At 41.1% G+C, this 16,255-nt stretch overlaps 1 protein-coding gene across 1 annotated transcript in view; it reads right to left on the minus strand.

Moving 5' to 3' along the window:
- Positions 1–11,124, minus strand: part of ENTREP2 (endosomal transmembrane epsin interactor 2) — a 444,140-nt gene extending 433,016 nt beyond the window's left edge. The window contains exon 1 of the mRNA XM_072148041.1: positions 10,234–11,124. Coding sequence (XP_072004142.1) covers positions 10,234–10,461 — 228 coding nt within the window. The 5' untranslated portion in view covers positions 10,462–11,124. The remainder of the gene's footprint in view (positions 1–10,233) is intronic.
- Positions 11,125–16,255: the final 5,131 nt, after the last annotated feature.

The following is a 16,255-nucleotide window of genomic DNA, read 5'->3' on the forward strand; positions in this document are numbered from 1 at the left end:
CGCAATTAAAAATACATAATTTATTTAGTATTGACATCCATACTGACTGACGCGTTTCAGGCAACATGAACAAATTGTGTTTCCTTAGTCATAGTCATTGTCTATGACATAGTCATTGGCTATGACTAAGGGCACACAATTTGTTCAAGTTGTCAGCCAATATGGATGTCAATACTAACCAGTTAGCTTTTAACATGTACTAAATAAATCAAGAATTTTTAATGGTGGTTCTGGGATACATCTGAAAAAACATAGGTTACCGGAACCACTAAGGGAAATTATGTAGCTGTAATATAGTGGTTGTTAGATAACATGCAGTTTGGAGCAACTGGTAATCTCTATATACAAGAAACAACACTGTCAGGTCAGTCGTGATGTGCTGTAAGTGTAGCGTTCAATACTGAGACCAGTGATTCTACTGCCACTGAATGGGATAATGTCATAGGGGCAGCTGGAGCTGGCACTGGGACGTAAGGAAAGGATAAGGAGAGCTTATTTTAAAAGAAATCCACCATCAAAATCAAGCATGGATAAACCAGGGACACTTACTCATAAATCCAGGCGCTGTGATTGTGCTCATATTTTTATATTTATTATATTTCTGCTAAAATGAACTATTGAATTGATGCTTATGAGCCAGAATTGCACTAGAGCACCTCATTGCTATAGCTTACACTGAGCAAGGAGCGCTTCCCCCTTTCACTGTGTGCAGTTACACACAGCCTGTGAAGCCAGAGCATGGAGGGGCTCTAGTAATGCCCCCAGAAGCCTTTTGGTTCATTAGCATAATTTTAACAGTTCATTTTAGAAGAAAGGAGGCCATGGATGACAAATATAAGAAGAAAAGAATGTTGTAGTCTGATAAAGTGTCTGATGACACAACTCTTTACAGACTGGCTTTGAGTAGTTTTCTTATATGTACGGAAAGAGATGCTGCTGGACATCAGATACACTGCGCACTACAAGAGAACGAGCAGAAAAGCTATTTTGCTTGATGAAGTATATAACAACATTTATTATTATCCCTTACACTATTCATTTCTGAAAAAAATAACTTTAAAGGTTTAATTACACTTTAAAACCATTTTATAGGATGACATAAATTATGACTCAAAACCAGTGACAGATGCTTTTTAACCCCTTAACGCTCTGCGCCGTAGCTCTACGGCACAGAGGTATAAGGGATGTATGAAGAGGGCTCACGGGCTGAGTCCTCTTCATACAAAGGTTTGGGTTTTTGCATTTTGCAGAAAACCCCCACCGCTAATAACCGCGGTCGGTGCTTGCACCGATCGCGGCTATTAACCCTCTCAACGCCGCCGGCGATCGGTTACCACGGTAGCCTCGGGTCTTCTTTTGACACGAGGCTATATGGCTTCTGGAGATTCGTTACAATGAGCCAGTGGCTCATTGTAATGTATGACCTGCAAAAATGCCATATATTGCAATACAGAAGTATTGCAGTATATGGTAGGAGCGATATGACCATCTAGGGTTAATGTACCCTAGATGTCTAAAAAATAGTGGAAAAAAAAAGAAAAAAAAAAGTTAAAAAAATAAAAAAAATTAATAAGATATAAAAAATTCAAATCACCCCCCTTTCCCTAGAACTGATATAAAACATAATAAACAGTAAAAATCACAAACATATTAGGTATTGCCGCGTCCCAAAATGCCCGATCTATCAAAATATAAAAACGGTTACGGGCGGCGGTGACCTCTGAGGCGGGAAATGGCGCCCAAATGTCCGAAATGCGACTTTTACACCTTTTTACATAACATAAAAAAAGAAATAAAAAATTATCAAAATGTCACACAGACCTCAAAATGGTAGCATTAAAAACGTCGCCTCATTTCGCAAAAAATGACCCCTCACACATCTCCGTGCGCCAAAGTATGAAAAAGTTATTAGCGTCAGAAGATGGCAAAAAAATTTTTTTCTTTTTTGTACACATTAGTTTAATTTTTGAAAATGTATTAAAACATAATAAAACCTATATAAATTTGGTATCACCGCGATCGCACCGAACCAAAGAATAAAGTAGGCATGTTATTTGGAGCGAAGAGTGAAAGTCGTAAAAACTGAGCCCACAAGAACGTGACGCACGTGCGTTTTTTTTTCAATTTTTCCACATTTGGAATTTTTTTTCAGCTTCGCAGTACACGGCATGTTAAAATAAATAACATTAAAGCAAAGGAAAATTTGTTACGCACAAAATAAGCCCTCACACAGGTCTGTACACGTAAAAATGAAAAAGTTATGGATTTTTGAAGTTGGAGAGCGAGAAATGAGCCGAAAAACCCTGCGTCCTTAAGGGGTTAATTAACTTCTCAAACTTAGAATGAGAAGATGCAATGGAAAGATTTGGCCATAGTTTCCATTGTAACCTCATGGATATTTCTATCCATATCTTAGAAATATATTTTTTTGCTATTTTGACTTATTGCATAACTATACAAGGTATAATGTCTTAGACCACATCGACATTTCATTTTTTGCCTCCTCTGATATCTATTGATAGCTGGTATGAAGTGTACAGTAGCTAGTCTAGCCTGTGCTGCTATCACTATAGTGATAATCTCCTATAGTGGTCACTGCCATATAGAAGTATCCTTAGTGTCAGCCTTGTATATTTAAATCAAGTGTACCACTAGATTCTTGTTGATCCCCTGATAATGGTGACAACAAAATGCAAAAGTGGGGCTTTCAGTTCACTGTTCAAGGGTCAATTTTTGGCCTGCCCTTGTAAGAGCAGGAGTTATTGTGGGTGCTGGGGTATAATATGGAGCCCTTGTTTGTTAGTGATGACAAGTATCCCATGGTAGTACACATCCTTATTTTTCCTTTGGATGTGCAGTCACAAGGGGATTGGTATAATTTCCATTGTTCTATTGTTGATTGTCGGCTTTATTGATTGGTTCTGTTTTTATCTTCAATAAACTGTATACATTACAAGTTAAGTTTTAATACAGTTATATTTCCTTCTGTAAATATTGAGTTGTTTGATGTAACATTTTTGTTGAGACCCTGTCATACTCTGATCGGTTGTTACAAGTTACTGAATGCCTTTGTCTAGTCTTGATAGTAGTCAGATAAATAGTGTATTAAAATAGTCTTTACATGTTTGCCAGTCAACAATAGTTTATTTCACTAAAATGAAATCCTTCCACAAGGGAATAAAACTAAGTATCTTTCTATGCCTGATATTTTCTCCTATTAATCAATCATACCTAGTAGCTCCATTTTCGGAAACAAGAAAAGTCTACCGTTCAAGTACATCAAATTGTGCCTCCGAGCAGTGGCCTGTGAATACAGACCCAGGTGTGTGGTAATTATCCTCAATAATCCCTGAAGAATTCATAAACTGGTGCAGAGGCTGAAATTTTATTTTATACACATGGGGATTTCCCGTACATTTTGCAAAGATCAGGGTTCAACACAAGGTGAAAATGGAAATCTTAAAGTCAAAAGTGAAGACTGATGGTTCAAAAAAATGTGACAATATTACAGAACAAAAATGAATGAAAAACTATACTGGAAAAAATATATTTATTTTTATCCCCCAATATCTAGATTGTACTGTTTTATTTATGGTAAGAATGAAAATTGATTAATTGACACCTGTATTTAACTGACAAAGTTTTTCTATATTTATCTCTAAGAACATATAGGACACATGAACACCACAAAAAGGATATCTGCCGGAGACCCTCATAATAAGAATAATAGTAATTCCTTTATTTATATAGTATTCACAGATTCCGCAGCGCTGCACAGAGCTTTCCAAGGTGGTCCCGGTCCCCAATGGGGCTCACAATCTAAACAACCTACCAGTATGTTTTGGAGTGTGCAGAGTTTACAGTCTTTGAAGATGTTGACCCTGGGACTTGAGCCCACGTCCCCAGCGCTGCAGGGCTGTAGTGCTAACCACTAAGCCACCGTGCTGCCCCATGTGTCAGCTTAACAAATTGCAATGTTTGGCTCCTGATTTGGTGGCTTAAAGGTTTAAAGGGGTTGTGCAATATACATTTTCTATCAATTCCTCGTAGTTTTCTAGATCTTTGCTTGCTGTCATTCTATAGAGAGCCTTATTCTATGGTGCACACACAGGTGCATTGCTCTGAGATTTCTGTGATTGTAACAAGCTGTGCACCTGTGTAACATCCCTTGACCATGGCACATGACTAGAGATGAGCGAGTATACTCGTCCGAGTATACTGCTCGGTCGAGTATTAGCATACTCGGACCGGCTCGTTACTCGGACGAGTATCTCGCCGGCTCGAGATCGAGCAGTAAATTAATAAAATAAATTGAATAAAAGTATTTTTATTGTAAAAAAAAAAAATATTACACATGTTTGCAGATGTTTTACTTGTAAGAACACATTGAAATAACACTATTCTTCACTTTCCAGGTGTTCGCGCGTGTCTCCCGCTAGGTTCGGAGATGTTCGGAACATCTGGAATGTAAAGAATAGTGTTCTTTCAATGTGTTCTGCACTTAAATGGTCCTGTATTCACTGTTTTTAATGTTTTAATTCAATTCTTCACTTTGCAGCTGTGTGCGCGTATCTCCGAACCTATCGGGAGACACGCACGCACACCTGCAATGTGAAGAATAGAATTAAAACATTAAAAACAGTGAACACAGGAGCATTTAAGTGCAGAACACATTGAAAGAACAATATTCTTCACATTCCAGATGTTCGTGCACATCTCCTAACTTAGCGGGAGACACGCGCGAACACCTGCAAAGTGAAGAATAGTGTTATTTCAATGTGTTCTTACAAGTAAAACATCTGCAAACATCTGGAATTTTTTTTTTTTTGCACTGTTCTTTTACTGTTCAGTTTTATTAAAAAAATGCTCGGGTCTTCCATTGACTTCAATGGGGCTCGTTATTCGAGACGAGCACTCGAGCATCTGGAAAAGTTCGTCTCGAATAACGAGCACCCGAGCATTTTAGTGCTCGCTCATCTCTACACATGACCGATTTCTATACACAGGAAGTAAACAATGAAGTATCCTGTAGAATGACTGCAAGCAGAGATCTGGAAGACCACAAGGAATTGATACACAAAATGTATTAGAAAATGTTATAACTTTTCATTGCACAAACAATATAAATTATTTGCTAAGGGTGAACAACAACGGAAATAGTAATCACTATTTCAGGTAACTTTTGACATGTCAGGTTTTTTACGGGGAAGTCCATAATAGCCATCTACTAGCAGGTAATCAGGTGATGGTAGATGTCCTTTGAAGAAAATCAACCAACAAACAAAACCATCTTAGGATACTCACCTGCGCTCCTCTTCATCTTGATCGCGGTGCTCGACTTTGCTAAGCTTGATAAGCCGGGATAACCTACATCAGAAACTTATAATTAGCAGCACGAAGTGCGGGGACATGATGTCCGGAGCGTCAGACTGCTAATTATGCATGCTGGGCAGGCATATGTCCGCCGCCATGGAGAGGAGGAGATGTGACCTCCCCTCTCCATTGAAATGCATTGGGCACAGGCCGAACTACAGGGAAACATAGGAAATGTACTATCTTTTCCCGTTCTACAGAGCGGTGTGCTGCACCGTATAGCTCTCTGCGGCTATTGCTGCAAGCTTCCGGCCATACATAAATATATATGTCCCCCATAGGGTAGTGTGAATGTAGTCTTATGGTCTGGAGACATACCATTGATCATTGTCTTCAAACAGCTGATGAGTTGATCTTTCCAGTTTCCAGTTATCCATCTCTAAATAACCCTACTATTTTGCAAAACAATCCTAGCTAAAGGAGGACAGCACTCTTTCTCTGTTTTATCTGTCAACACCACAATGAGTTTTTTAAAGGGGCAGTATAGCAGGTGAAGAACTTTTTTTCAAAACAGCACCACTTCTGACCATGGTTTGTGCTGGTATTACAGCTCAGCTGTACAGAAATTAATGGAACTTAGTTGCAATACTATGCACTAAGAACCATGTTTTTGAACCCCTGAAGAACCTCTATGTATGTATAATCTCTACTATACTGTATATGAACATCAGTAATGTGACTGCTACTACCTTTTACAGTTCCAGGACAGGTCTTTTATTGAAGTTCCGTGAAAGCGTGCATATACTTCTCACCCACAGAATTAGATTAGATATAAAGTCACAACGAGTATCACTAGGATTACGAGACTATAAAAGTCTGAAGCAGTCTTGAGGTTCTTAGGTAGAGCTTGTACTCCTATACAAGCCATACTGAGTGTTAACACCTTTGTGAGCAGATTTGGATTCGTGAGCAGAGTCCACAGAGCGCTTGGTCAAGCCGTATCTCCTCAACCTGCTGGAGAAAGGTTCAGTTCACTGTTTTTCTAAAACTAAAATGCCCTTGTCCTTGAAGCATCTGCAGCAGCTTTGTCGGCTGCTCTGCGGGTCCCCTCAGGGGAAAAACAGAATCACAGCTCATTTTCTTCTCTCCATAAATTAAAGTAGCACTGGACAAGAAACCAGTAACAGAAAGAGAGAATGCAACTGGGGGCCGTAGATTTGTGCAAAATAGCAAAAGACTATATAAATAAACCACAAGCAAACTATGACTGTGGATCAATGAGCTGCATATCCTTGCAGATTTCTACTTTACAGCAATTCAGAACACATCTCCTCAGTGTTACCCTTACTTTTACTCATGTGCGTCAGTGCACAAATATTATGATTTACATGTGATGTTAATATGATCTTGGGACATAAACTCTTGTTAATTAGAGAACGGCAGCACCTTCTGCACTACTTTACAATATTCATGTGAGCACTGGAACCAGTTCAGAAACTAAATATTTATTTGTGTGTACCTGCTTAATTCCCTAGTAAGCAGGTTACATATAGGTACTCTCAACACCTCTGTATTATGGCTCTGTAGAACCCTCTAGTGGAGAATTATTCCATAATACACTGTCGTACAAACCACCGCAGAGTGACTACAAAGTACCCAGGGACTTGTGCTGCCATGTAGCCTCCTGCCCACAGTTTTTCAGAATGGATGAGTTCTTACACCAGCTCTACCCAAGTGCTTTTCAGAACTAAGCTAACCTCAAGTCCAATGACCCACACTAACAGTATCACAAAAATGTTACTTGGCATTGAGCTAGCAGGACAGGGGCTCCAGCTATGTCACTCAGACATGAGCGATGATGGCCAGAAACATCCTTGAACTAGGGGACCAAATGTAGAAGCAAAGAGGTTTTGTTAGATTTCTAACTACCTAACATGTAAGGCCAACTTTATTCCGGAGCAAAAGCACATCACACCAGAAGGTAGTAGATTTAAAAGTTATAGGATGGGGGGGGGGGCGTCCCCATTTGCATTCTCATGCTTCTTTGATGGTACAGGAGTGATCATTATTGGTTACAAAAGTCATAAGCTTCTTCTTATATGATTATTTAGTAAAATAGAGAAAATACTGGTAAATTATCCCCATTATTATGTGTGAACTTGTGACCTCTAATAGGGTTATGAGGGATTAAATTTTTTTTACAATTTTCTATTACAATGTTTAGTTTGGCATTGGCATCATATTCAGTGTAGTGATATAAAAGATGATTGATTGAATAAATCAATTAAAGGTAAGACCACTCAGTTCCACTAAGCAGGTGAAACTCAACCCAACTGCAAATTACTTTGACGATTACCTGTAAAATTGCGCTTTCACTTGCCAACATCAGTGGTCATGTGTGGCAGCCAAGCCACAGAATATGCCATAAATGTCTGATAGATTTCCATCCAACGTCAACAGCCAAAACTAGATAAAGCATGGAACTAAGCTTAACCTTTTTTTTATCCCGTTAAAGTGAATGAAAACTGTTTTGCTTCTCCGCTTTTTCCTGTAAAACCCAACCACGAATCTGTATGAACTAAGACAGGCAGCTGCGGAACAGGGTCTTGCATGCATCATTCATCTCCAATCTCCTGATCACTAAGAGTCCAAGCAGTCAACCCCCAACAATTATCTCCTATTTTCTGGATATAGAATAAGGGGGTTATTTACCATATACCGGCTGCTGTGGTATAACCAAATACATCAGGAGGTTCTGGCCCCTTGATGTATCCGGTGGGGTCCCACGCAGAGGCCTTACATGAAAATAATTGCAGCCAGTGAGTTTTTGTCAGCTGCAGTGAGTCAGCAGGTACGGGGACAGGAACTGCCCGCACCGGCCCGCTCCCGGCTGGCCAGGTCCACCGCCTGGCTAGCCATAACCCCTCCCCCCCTTCACACCACACTGGCATGAAGGTGGCAGATTAGGACAAATAATGGTAAGTGCAAGCAATAATCTAGCATTTCCTATTATTTCAGGGATTCTATGCCACTGACATGGTGCAGAAGCCCTGATAAATATTCTCCTAAGTGTCCTTTGATGGGACAACCACTTTGTTAGACATTTACCCACATCTAAGTTTAGAACAGATATCCCTGGACCACTATTACACATGATGAAGCAAAAGTTAATAAGAGGCCATAAAAACTCTCTCTTAGCGAACTCCATATAAAGTCTGCTTCAATTTTGTTATGAAAATCAAATACACCTTGATAACATATAAAACCATTTAGATATAGTACATACTACATATCTAGTGCAAGATATTAATATAAAGTAGACATACTAAGTATTTCAATAAATAGCATCAGAAACATACCGGTATATAGTATACAAACCAGTTTAGATCATGAAGTGTCAGGGAAAGCAATAAAGTCAACTGCACACATGGCTGCAAACACTCCATTCAACTTGTGGAAGAATGCATCAGCCAGTGACCACCTAAAAAGCTGGAATGTGATTTGAGAACTTTTTCCCTGGAGAGAGGTACAAGTCTCAGCAGAAACTGTATTCAGGGGTGCACCTGCCATGAGGCGAGTTGAGCCTCGTGCCTCAGGCAAAACCACCTGCAGCAAAATGGGGGGCAGCAACAGAGGCGCAGTTACCTACCTTCAAAGAAGGACATGATTCACATTTGATGTCAGCATGGGTGTGAGACACTGCATGGAGAACCTACTTAGAAACCCACTGAGAAAATAACCTGATATATTACTACTGGGTGGGGAGGAGGGGACACCATTCATAGCTTGTCTCAGGCAGCGGAGAGTTTAGGTTCAAGCCTGCCTGTATCTATCAAACATTTATGAAATATAATGATTTTCCATTTAGGACCTTGGGGAAACAAACCCACAGATAACTCTACAGAAGACCAACACCATTATCATTATCTAATTTTCTTTGGAAACACCATAGACTTATTGGGGCTGGATCTGCAGCGTAATGTGGTTGTACAACACGGATGGATTATAGCTGTCTGAATTAGTCCAAGAATGCATACAGACTAGTGTATCTAGACAGATGACACCAAAAGGATTTATTTACATGGAACTTTTCAGTATAGGCAGAATAGCTGTTAGAGAACAAAATGGAATAATAATGGAACCTGTAAAATAAATAATAAGTATTTTTTCTATTCTTTTGATTTCTGTGTATTCAGTTACATCTCACACCCTATTCATCCTCTTCCATTCTCATGATAATCATTTCTCAGTAGATGTATTCTATAAATATTGCAGCATATTATTTACTCATGCATCTGTCCTCTGTTTACTGCATGCTTTATATCAAAATCTCCTATACTTCTCAAATGTAATAGTAAAGCACCCATATATTAAAGCCACAGAGCATAAACATGAAGACGTCTCTCTAGGCACAAAGATCATCCCCACATGAAGCCAGACATGTACATTGGTTATAGTGACAAGCGTAGATATATAGTACAGTATACACAGTGGGCATTGGTGAACCATTCTTGGAAATTCTGGCACAGAATATCAGCCTGTGCCTTGTATTCCTGCCATGAAGTTGTAGCCTGTAGTAATACTGTCCACAGGATATGCCAATGGGATATAAATCAGGGCTGCTGCTTGTAAGATTGGTGTAAGATTGTGATGTTACTGATTCTATATATTATCAGCTCAGAAGCAGAAGACATTATCATTCTGTATCACACTGATACATTTCTGTGTCATGAATTATAAGCAAATCATGAAATAAGAAGTAAAAGCAGTAAATTGTATTCTTTATATAATGATTGTAGAAGTTTATATGATTATACTATTTCATTGCTGGAAATGATTGAATCCTGCACTATGGATAGACAACATAAAGTTTATAGTGGTCCAGGTGCTGATAATGCCAAAAAGTCACTTTGTACTTACCGAAAATCCTGCCCAGAATGGGCATGAGTGCCTTACCCTGGCAGAGGTGGTGAGAGCAAGGGCAGCGAAGCTTACAGCCACAATGAGACACCCCAGCACCATCTGCGAGACCCCAAGAGACAGCATGATCCTGGAGCGAGTCCTGTATTCCCTGAGGCGGGAGAGACTGCGAGATAGGGCGGCAGGGCTGAGAGAGCGAGTGCCAGGAAGGGCACTGAGTGGCATCATGGGCAAGAGGTGACCTTCCACAGGTAGCAAAAAAATACCCAACAGATCCCTCCACAGTGAAGATGGCAAAGCAGCTGCAGCTTGGAACAGACCCCCAGGATGATCTGTCACAGCTTAGTGGATAGTTTAGATGTCACAGTGAAATAACAAGGTTATCTATGCCAGAGGAGATGCCAGCTGATGGGCACAGTGATGCCCAGACCCAATTTAGGAGTCAGTGACCACAGACAGGGGACAGGTCCGAGAGTAAGGGGTCTCCATATGTAGTGATCCACGTATCCCCAGGCAGATGATGAGGGCAGTCAGGGGCAGCCTCCCAGCAGCATCATGCTGGCATCAGGATGAGTGTCAGCTGCGCAGCCCAGGGTGATGGAGTCACTTGTAGAAGAGCAATGGGCGGAGATCCACCAGCACAAGACATGGGGAGCTGGGGATTTGGAGCAGCCTCAGCTGTGATCTGCCTGCTGGAGGAGGTGATACACAAAGTCCCGGGTAGCAGAGCTCTCCCTGGTGATAGCCAACGCCAGGCTGCTCTGCAAATGAATGCAACTCCTCCAGGAGGAGGGGGATCGGGATGATGAGAATAACCCCTTGTCTTCTGCTCACAGTCCTAGCAGTGCTCTGCAGCGTACAGGCTCCACTCACTATCTGCTGGATCAAGTGCTAACTCCAGGCAGCATGTACCATCACAGCTCTACTACTCCCCATTAACCCCTCCTTGTATCCAGCATACTATCTGCTGCACCACCATGTGCCCAGACTACTGTCACCACACTGACTGCTGCCCATGACATCTCATCCAAAACTGACAATAGCTGTGATCATGAAGAATAATGTGCCACATGATCAGACCATCCAGAAAAGGATTACTAGAAATCTAGCTGGTCTTCCCTATAAAAATCAGGAATATTCTAAATGACCATTGGTGTAATCATCCTCCTATGAACAAAAATAATTACTAATAATCTCACTGATTGTCATCACAATAATAATCAATACTGCCCATAATCATAATTAAAACTGACAACAAGCAAGCGGCTATCAGCATAACCATAATTATATATCTGGGTGGTCATATTAGTAACACAATGGTCCGTGGATGTAATGAATTCTATTAATTAACTCTCTATCAGGCAGTGTTCTCATTGTGCTTTTTTCAAGCGGCTTTAAACACAGGAAAAATGAAATACCTAAGTGTTATTTTACATAACTGGATTGTTTATGATAGTTAGAGGTTTTTCAGATTTTTTTGTTCATAATATGCAAAACAAAATAGTACACTTAGGTCCTAGCCATAAGCAGGCCATATATGTATGGTGTATGACAGCCACATGAGAACAGGGTCCTCCCAATCCATGTTTGGAGAAGATAAAGAGATGTCAACTGCTACATTTTTTATAGTAATGAAGATAAACCAATACAGTCTAACAGCAGTTCTCGCTCTTCTCTGTTTCCACAACATGCACACTCAGCCAAGGGAATTGAGAGAGATGGCTGTCTCATAGTGTCCAGTCAATAGCTAATGTTTATTACCAGCTTATTATGATAGTCATCATCTAACTTTTATAGATCATTAGTATCAGATTGATGGGGTTCGCACACCCAGCACCCTCATCATTAGCTGTTTCAAGTAGCACAGGGTTTTGATGTTATGATGTCATGGACAGATTGCAGCTCAGTATGATGCAAGTGTATGGGGCTGAGCTGTAATACCTAGAACAACCACTCTACAATATATGGACCTGTATGTGGTAAGAAGTTAAGAGGCTGCTCATCTGAATTCTACATACTCTTCATCAGCTTATGAGTGGATGTGTCATCTGTCAACCCCCCTACCAATTTAAGCCCTCCTGGACATGAACATGTGCAGGTCACAGCCACAAACAACAGTCCAATGGGAGCCACACACCTACAGATGACAATAATAAAAGACTGCCCAGACAGTCGGCTCACGCACATATGCACAGGGTCATGTTCATGAGCCCATAGAAAGCTTGCTACTTCTTTCCATTCAATGTTATCCACAGTATATGAAGTATACTGTGCATACCAAAGCAAAAAGGATGCTCAATTAACAGGCCGGTCACCATCAGGGGGGTATGGAGAGGGCTCACAGGTTGTGTCCTCCCCATATGCGGCTGGTATTAACTTTATAATACAGCTGACACCTGCTGGTATCTGCTGTGCTTGATGCTACCAGTGTGCGGTGCCAATTCCAATCAGCACCTTCCTCCTTCCCCGTGATGTCATCGAATGTGCCGTTTGGTTCACATGACAGCTGTCAGCCTGTTAGAGGCAGACTGTAATATAGAAGCAGTATATTGACAATATACTTGTATCACATTCAGGGCTGGCTCCAGGTTTTAGTGGGCCCCTGGGCGACAGAGCCTTAGTGGGCCCCTTCGTGGGCTGCCCTCCAGTGGCCCTGTGGACACACTGCCCCCCCTCCCCCTGCGAACACACTGACCCCCCCTCCCCCTGCGGACACACTGATCCCCCCTCCCCCTGCAGAATACACTGACCCCCCTGCGGAATACACTGATCCCCCTCCCCGTGTGGACTACACTGACCCCCCCCCTACCCCTGCGGACTACACTGACCCTCTCTCCCCCTGCGGACTACACTGATCCCCCCCCCTACCCCTGCGGACTACACTGACCCCCCCCCTCCCCCTGCGGACTACACTGATCCCCCTCCCCGTGCGGAATACACTGACCCCCCCCCCCCCTTCAGCTACACTGCCCCCCCCCCCCCCTCCGGGAAAGAAAAAAAATCTCACCTTTCCTGGTTCCCCCGGAGCAGCGCACGAACAGCCTCCATCTTTCTTCGGCCTGGGCCTCCCGTACGCGCTGGCCCTGAAGCCGGCACACGTGATCTGATGACGTCACCATGTGCGCCGGCTTCAGAGCTGTCGCATACCATGCGGAGCGCCGCTTCTTGGGAACCAGGACAGTTGAGTTTTGGATTCTGAGCGCAGCATAGAAGCAGAAAAATAATTGATCCAGATGGTGATCAATTGTACCAGTGTCTTCACCTCCCCGGGGCCCTTGCTCACATTGGCCCAGGCCTGATCACACTGTATACCAGTATATAGTATAAGTTATAAGACCTCTTAAGGTCTGCAATAGTAGTAAAAAAAATGTTAAAAAGTTTTTAAAAAATTAAAAATTCTAATCACCCCCCTTTGCCTTGTTCAGCTCCATAGAACAAAGTATTTAAAAAGTTACGGTTGTCAGAATGCTGTTAATGTTAATGTAAGAGGTTTATTTTAATGGAAAGACATTAAAATAACTTTATAACCTTGGTATTTCTGTGATCATACTGAGCAAATGAATGAAGGGGAGGTGTCATCTGGAATGTACAGCCAAAGCTGCAAAAATAAAGAAAATAGCGCAACTGCATTTCATTTCAATTCCACCACATTTGGAATTTTTTCCAGCTTCCCAGTACATGGCACAGAATATTAAACGGGGCCACTAGAAAGTACAATTTGTCCAGCAGATAACAAGCCCTCATCTAGTTCTGTAAAAGGAAAAATCTAAGATATATGGCTTGTGGGAGGAGGGAAGTGAAAAACGGAACGCACAAACCAAAAGGATCCATGGTCTTCAATTAGTTAAGGTTCTTCAGAACAATGCATTTTCTAAGACAAATGAATCATTTATTGTTTTTTAATCAAAACAGCTATTTCTAAAGGTAGCTTAGCATTCATTTCCTAGGAAGGTGATGACCTCACAATAATATACCTCTTCACAACAAGACTGATTCATTCATTCTTTCATCTGAAGAAAGGCAAACCTGCACTGTCATATCCAGCCGATTATTCCTGAAGAAACCCATGTGGCCGCACATCCCATATTGTTTGCTCTGCAATCACATAGAGCGAGCATTCTGATTACAAGTACTGTATGCCACTCTCAGACTGACTATTAAGAAAGAACACATATAGTCCAAGGTCACACACTTGCCATGAACCGTTTTGCTTTGCGCTTTCCAGTACCTGGATGTCAGCTAAAGTACTTTATGCAGCAATACCTGTGCGCTGCAATATATATTTTACATGAGTTTTCTGGGATTTTAATAGTAATGACCTATCCTTATTATTCTTATTATTAGTAATCAATGTTAGGTCAGCTGGGGTCAAACTCTCAAATCAGCTATTCCAGGGGTTGTAGGGCTTAGGCAAGCATTGCAGCATCTCATAGTTTCAGGACTACAAATACACATTACTGTACATATGGTAGTGGTGGTGTGAGGTAATGCAGGTGAAGGTTTTGAAAGGAATTTTCTGTAGGTCTTCATTGTCACACAGAATTTTGTTACTCTTCCTGTCATTTCCAATGGATGTGTATTGTAGGTTACACCGCTATCTCACCTGCTCTACCACCAGCATTGTATTCATGAAGACAGATATGATTATGAGTCCTATTTATTCCAAGTTTCATCAAATATTTGAGGAAAGCAGATTGAAAATGTATCCGTTATATCCAAGCAAAAAATGATGGGTCATGCATTATTGCTGAGAACGGCCTCCTGATGTATCCGGCGGATGTCTTTTGTCGGTTTTGACAGTTCTACATTAGGTCCTACCTGGATAGATTTGCACTATAGCCTGCAGACATTCACGCCTATACGTTAGCAATAGCATAAACACCTTGTGCCGACCCATTCCCCCGTCATGCCCCTCCACACACATTTAGTGTGGAGATGGCATGAAGGGGAAAATAATTGCAATTACTGACGGTACGCTATTAATTGCAATTATTTCAGAAATTGTACACCAAAAAACTGGTGTACAAGTCCTAAGAAACGCTGTGCAGGCCTCCACTGGATACATCAAGAGGCCGCATGAGCTCCAGCGCATGATAAATAACCACCTATGTGTCTATATCCATATATCGCACATGCCTAGTAGCTGCGTATACTGAGGCCAGTAATAGACTGTTGCCATGTTAGTCCATATTAATTAAGCGAAACCAGGCTCCTTTAAGTTAAAAGTAAAAGCAAATCATAAATCATAAAATTCCAAAGTGGATATATAGATCTGATACCCTTGAATTTATAATTCATCCATCACCAATTGTTTTGAAGGAATAGACTATAATTTGAAACATGCTTGAGGATGGGGAAATGCTGGGCAAGTTTGCAAGTTCATGAACTATTGCAGCAAAGTGGGTGGGATCTCAGTAAATTCCAAGTACATGCTGCATTAACAGTCGGTAGTGCAAAGTGACTTACTTATATCTACAGCATGTGAATTATTATTACAGATATAAATTATGTGGATTAAGATTAGTTTCTTAAAACTAAATATTGCTTTTCTGCATGTTCATGGATTTGTACAAATCCCATTAGAATTTATGGAATAATCACAGAAATTTCTGCACGTGAGAATAACCTTATTCTAAAGGATGTGCCAGTATTTCTAGATTCAGCTGCCAGTCAGAGGAAAATGTTAGCCAGGACATGCCGATGAATCAGGAATTCTGGGTTTTTTATATCTGTTTATTTGGTGGCTTTAGAATTGGAGGAATGATAGCAGGGAAACATGGCCTGATGCTGTCAGTTTTTTCTTTAATCGTTCCCTCTCACAATACTGTACAAGACATTTCCTCATTATTTGCAATGTATGTTCATCTAGTTTCTATTCAATCACATTGCCCCTGAAGAGCAATAACTTTATTAGTTCTGCACTTCATCGAGTCATGTGCATTGTCTTCTGTGCGGTTTGTGGCCTTTTTGCAACCTCCGCAGGAACCTAACTGTGTTTACTTCCACATCTTACATCATAAGT

Source organism: Engystomops pustulosus, chromosome 4, assembly GCF_040894005.1.
Source record: "Engystomops pustulosus chromosome 4, aEngPut4.maternal, whole genome shotgun sequence".
Classification (NCBI taxonomy): Eukaryota; Metazoa; Chordata; class Amphibia; order Anura; family Leptodactylidae; genus Engystomops; species Engystomops pustulosus.